A 5,866-nucleotide genomic window follows, 5' to 3' on the forward strand; every position below is an offset into this window, starting at 1 on the left:
TAAGCTACAGTGTTACTAGACTTGTATGGATGATTTACATTACAGTGTTACTAGACATGTATGGATGATTTACACTACAGTGTTACTAGACGTGTATGGATGATTTACATTATAGTGTTAGTAGACATGTATTGATGATTTACACTATTGTGCTACTAGACGTGTATAGATGATTTAAACTTTTTTGTTACTAGACGTGTATAGATGATTTACACTACAGTGTTAGTAGACGTGTATGGATGATTTACACTATTGTGTTACTAGAGGTCTATGAATGATTTACACGGCAGTGTTACTACACGTGTATTCATATTTTACACTACAGTGTTACTAGACGTGTATGGATGATTTACACTACAGTGTTACTAGACATGTATGGATGATTTACATTACAGTGTTACTAGACATGTATGGATGATTTACATTACAGTGATACTATACGTGTATGGATGATTTAAACTACAGTATTACTAGACGTGTATGAATGACTTACACTATTGTGTTACTAGACATGTATTGATGATTTAAGCTACAGTGTTACTAGACATGTATGGATGATTTACATTACAGTGTTACTAAACGTGTATGGATGATTTAAACTACAGTATTACTAGACGTGTATGAATGACTTACACTATTGTGTTACTTGACATGTATTGATGATTTAAGCTACAGTGTTACTAGACGTGTATGGATGATTTACACTATAGTGTTAGTAGACGTGTATTGATAATTTACATTACAGTGATACTCGACGTATATGGATGATTTACACTACAGTGTTACTAGACGTGTATAGATGATTTACACTACAGTGTTAGTAGACGTGTATGGATGATTTACACTATTGTGTTACTAGAGGTCTATGAATGATTGACACTACAGTGATACTAGACGTGTATAGATGATTTACACTACAGTATTACTAGACTTGTATGGATGATTTACACTATTGTGTTACTAGAGGTCTATGAATGATTTACACTATTGTGATACTAGACGTGTATGGCTGATTTACACTACCGTGATTCTAGACGTGTATAGATGATTTACACTACAGTGTTACTAGACGTGTATGGATGATTTACACTATTGGTTTATTAGACGTGTATGTATGATTTATACTACAGTGTTACTAGACGTGTATGGATGATTTACACTATTGTGATACTAGAGGTGTATGGCTGATTTACACTACAGTGATACTAGACGTGTATGGATGATTTACACTATTGTGATACTAGACGTGTATGGCTGATTTACACTACCGTGATTCTAGACGTGTATAGATGATTTACACTACAGTGTTACTAGACGCGTATGGATGATTTACACTATTGTTTTATTAGACGTGTATGTATCATTTACACTACAGTGTTACTAGACGTGTATGGATGATTTACACTACAGTGATACTAGACGTGTATAGATGATTTACTCTACAGTGTTACTAGACGTGTATGGATGATTTACACTACAATGTTATTATACGTATAGGGATGATTTACACTATTGTGTTACTAGACGGGTCTTGATATTAAACACGACAATGTTACTAGACGTGTATAGATGATTTACACTACAGTGTTACTGGACGTGTATGGATGATTTACACTATTGTGTTACTAGACGTGTATGGACGATGTACATTACAGTGTTACTAGACATGTATGGATGATTTACACTACCTACAGTGTTACTAGACGTGTATGAATGTTTTACACTACAGTGTTACTAGACATGTATTGATGATTTAAGCTACAGTGTTACTAGACGTGTATGGACGATTTACACTACAGTTTTACTAGTCATGTATGGATGATTTACACTACCTACAGTGTTACTAGAGGTCAATGTATGATTTACACTATAATGTTATTAGACGTGTATGGATGATTTACTATACAGTGATACTAGACGGGTAGAGATTATTTACACTACCAGTTTTACTAGACGTGTATGGATGACTTACACTACAGTGTTACTAGACGTGTATGGATGATTTACACTACCTACAGTGTTACTAGAGGTCTATGAATGATTTACACTACCTACAGTGTTACTAGACGTGTATGGATTCTTAACACTGTATTGTTATTAGAAGTGTATTGATGATTAATACTACAACAGGAGTCAAGTAAGGATATTCTTTTCTTTATGTTTAAATCAGAATTGGCGATTCTGTCACTTAAATAATGAATTAACTTGGAAACTAGGATTTTACGTCAGAGCCTGTCTTGCTCCTGTTGTCGACCTGATTCGATAGTTTTCACCCAATGAGATTACCATAGTTCTGCCACTGAGTGACATCCTCTGTTGGAGCGAAAAGAAAGGCTGGCCTCTTTTTTGTTTTGATGTCCCACTCACATGGTCCATAGACTGAAGTGGTATCAATAACTGCCATCCAGCCCGCGTCGACAGGACAGCTGCCATAGTTTTGATTGATAAAAAACCTCCTTTCGGCAGTCCTGTAAAACATTGAGATGAAATTCGAGAATTAAGTCGTAGTCTATCTCTATAACGTCTTAATTACCATTTACCAATTTTTAAATAAACAGATTATTTGCATTTCCTGAGGTTATTTTGTGTTTTTTCGCATCAGAAGATATAAAAATACACCACAGATACCGACATTATTCCTAGATACATTGTATATTTACGCTTCATAAGAAGACATGTTTCAAACGTCACGATAGTGTTTTTCACCTATATCTATATTCCACGCGTGAAAAATACTAGCAAACAAATGAATCTTACATAAGCCGTACATAGCAACACAAACAGAAAATGTTACCTAACCTATTATTCTAACTCAAAATGATTACGACTATGGTAAAATATGAAAACACAAGAAAAATGTACAAGGTGAATAAGACCAGTTATAGAGAGTCTTCTAGTTCATCGACGTCATCTGCCATGTAAATCTAGACATTTAATTTCCAGGAATTTAGAATTATGATATTCATAACATCAACCATAAACGACAAAAAAGAAAGATAAATGAAATCAGTGTATCAATCTTATCTTTAAATCAATTTCGTTGACTGTATAGCCCGGCAGTGAATACACTTCCTTGTTAAATTGTCAGTAATACCAATATAGAGATCCACCCTGTTGAATTGTTAGGTTATAATACCAATATCATTTGCATATTTTAACGCCCTCCACATGATATCAATCTAATAGATGTCTGATAGGACAAAAATAATTGATAATTGGGAGGTAACTTGTTAATTTGCAACGCTCTAAATCAAAATCAATCAAAATTATAACTTCAAACTTAAAAGAAGACATTGTCATTGTAAATGCATGATGCTTTTATTGAACAACATTGTACATAGTTATATGATGAGTCTTTTTCATTTTCGAAAAAAAGAACAATTTGAAAAAGAGTTGTTTCAACAATAAGTAATACCCATGTATGGAGAAGTAATTGAAGGTGCGGCTTTTAGACATGGTGCTCCAGCCACTGTCTATTAACTTATCGATGCCGAACCAGTTGGTGAACGTTGATCCTCTGCCATCAAATCGGACATAGACAACTCGGCTACCACCTCGGTTTAGCTCCAGTTGTACCTGTAATTCAAACAAAGGAAAGGACCAGCACCATATTATATTTGAATTGCATGCGTTTATTTCTTGAGTTTGTATCATAACACAAAGTTGTGTCAATTATATTGGAAATTTATGATGTTACACACAGCGAAGCACACTTAAACTTATGGTGACAGGACGCCAAAATAATAATAAATTAATAAAACTCGCCTCAGTAATATTTCCCGAACTCCACATATCAAGAACATCATTTCTATAAATGGTGGTACATGTGAACGTTTCCGTCATAAGCCTACAACCGTCCTGTACCGGAGTTGGAAGTGACAACGTTCCCATCCATGCTGCATAAGGACTCAGACTGTTGTTGGACTGTGCTCTGAAGACCAGTTCCCAGTCATTCTCTACAAACACGTAATACACATGCATTTGTTATAACACAGAGGTATGCTATAGTTGTTTACCATTCTAATAATGCCTTAGCCCCACTAGGCTCCTATGAGTAGTGGCACAGTTCAGTGGCGTAGCAAATCATTTTTCGGACTGTATGCTTACATAGCTTGACAAACATTCTACTAGGCCATAGAAGCAATATCCCGTGTTCTGTGAACACCTTTTAGTCTGATTATTAACAAGTATACTGTAAAAGTTTTACTTGCTTATTATAAGACTAAAAGGCACTTAAACGAGTATCTGAGGACAGCGCGCTACATGTATAATGTTCTGTCGGACTAAAGTATTCAAGATTTTTTTTTATTCTTTCATTTTTTTTATGATTGATTTATTTTTTATTATTAAATAAAGAAATCAATAAAAATATAAGATTGCTTTTTTTTCTTCTTAAATATTTTAGTATATGCTTAAGCATACAAGCATACATGTAATTCGAACTTTACCTGTTATATAATTAGATATTAACCAGTACTCCTTTAAGTCAGATTATGTCTGACAAGTGATATGCCCTGTCTGGCAAGTTATATACCCTGTCTGACATGATATATATCCTGTCTGTGGCGATAATGTTACACTTTATGGCCTTACACTGGCCAGGTATACAACATACCTCAAGTTAAGTTTTGAACTACTTATTTATTATTTATTTAGTTTTCTTGTTTCCCTATTTTCACAATGTAAAATGGCAATGCAGTATGATACGACATTTTAAATGATTTATCTGTGGGTGGTTTTCGAGCTTTTGTGTAGTTTATTGTGTTCACATAGAACCATTAACTGCGTTCCTTGTACACGTAAACAATGACGTAATTAAAGTGTTGGCACGTTTACAGCTACCTGACGACTCATCATATTCAATACAGATGGATGAGGGTTTGATAGAGCTTTTACATGCATTTTGGTAATTACGAGTAAGTTACCCGTCAACACATCATGCAAAATTCAAGAGGACATAGCCGGTATTTTGTAAATGAGTGACAACCGCGCCATACAGCTATTCCATATCTAGCTATACAAGTTCGCTCTGGCGTGACTCCGTTAAATGGTACAACTTAACGCTGCCTCTGATAGGGTGGTAATTAAATCATATCTGGAATTCTTTGTATTTATTGGTCGATATATGTCCGTACCGAACACTGTAGTGACAGCAGTAATGTTTGTTTCAGGGAAAAACAGTGAACTGTAAGGTCTGGTAAACATGGCCTGTGTAGGTTTTCCGGGAAACATACACTTATCACTTGAAGTAAAACAAATATTCCTCAAATAAAACAACAACAGTTAAAAGCATAAAAACAAGCCAATCAACAGGTGAAATTACACATATTAACGCAATATTGAAATTCATTTTCATGCAATTTCTTAAACAAGAAACATATGTACAAACAATGTGAATAACATGTTAAATATTGTCATATACAGTAGCCGTAACGAGTTGATCATGACGACTTCTAGTTTAACGGAGGTCGGAGGACACATTGGATAACACACTCAACTTTTACCAAGACCGAGGTTCGATTTAATGATCGGACTTGTAGTATTGCGTCACTAACCTGGCAACATGGGTACTCCAGATTACTCCCAAATTTTGAACCCTACATGCCTCTATTCCGGCCAACAAGGTTGATTGATGTTAGTTGGCGAAATTTGTTTCATACTTATTGCAAATTGAAAAATAAATAAACTGAAAATTAGATTTGCCTATTTCAGGGATACAACACCCCTTCTCTTTATAACACTGGACAGTACGTCAGGGAATAAAGGGGGTTTGTTAAAAATTTATTCATTGGTACGTTAACATAATAACATGGATCTACAATTTTACAAATTATGTTTCGTCCAAGGCGGTTGTCGCAGGACCCCT

General features: G+C 34.8%; 1 protein-coding gene across 1 annotated transcript; it reads right to left on the reverse strand.

Annotated features, from left to right (window-relative positions):
- Window positions 1-2,269: 2,269 nt before the first annotated feature.
- On the reverse strand, window positions 2,270-3,981 carry LOC110448070. Its single transcript, XM_021494103.1, has 3 exons — window positions 3,865-3,981; window positions 3,416-3,576; window positions 2,270-2,468 (listed from the first exon to the last, which is right to left on the reverse strand). The coding sequence occupies exons 1-3, from the start codon at window positions 3,979-3,981 to the stop codon at window positions 2,270-2,272; spliced, it is 477 nt and encodes a 158-aa protein (XP_021349778.1).
- Between the last annotated feature and the right edge of the window lie 1,885 nt (window positions 3,982-5,866).

This window comes from Mizuhopecten yessoensis, unplaced genomic scaffold (genome assembly GCF_002113885.1).
Source record: "Mizuhopecten yessoensis strain PY_sf001 unplaced genomic scaffold, ASM211388v2 scaffold3819, whole genome shotgun sequence".
Taxonomy (NCBI): domain Eukaryota; kingdom Metazoa; phylum Mollusca; class Bivalvia; order Pectinida; family Pectinidae; genus Mizuhopecten; species Mizuhopecten yessoensis.

What these genes read in the sequence shown, in the direction of transcription:
- LOC110448070 (XM_021494103.1), bottom strand. Translation starts at nt 3,981, where the DNA reads ATGCATGTGTATTACGTGTTTGTAGAGAATGACTGGGAACTGGTCTTC. An exon ending in CGTTGTCACTTCCAACTCCG is followed by an intron (nt 3,577 to 3,864) that starts GTACAGGACGGT and finishes TTTGAATTACAG; the next exon opens with GTACAACTGGAGCTAAACCG. An exon ending in AATTACTTCTCCATACATGG is followed by an intron (nt 2,469 to 3,415) that starts GTATTACTTATT and finishes AATGTTTTACAG; the next exon opens with GACTGCCGAAAGGAGGTTTT.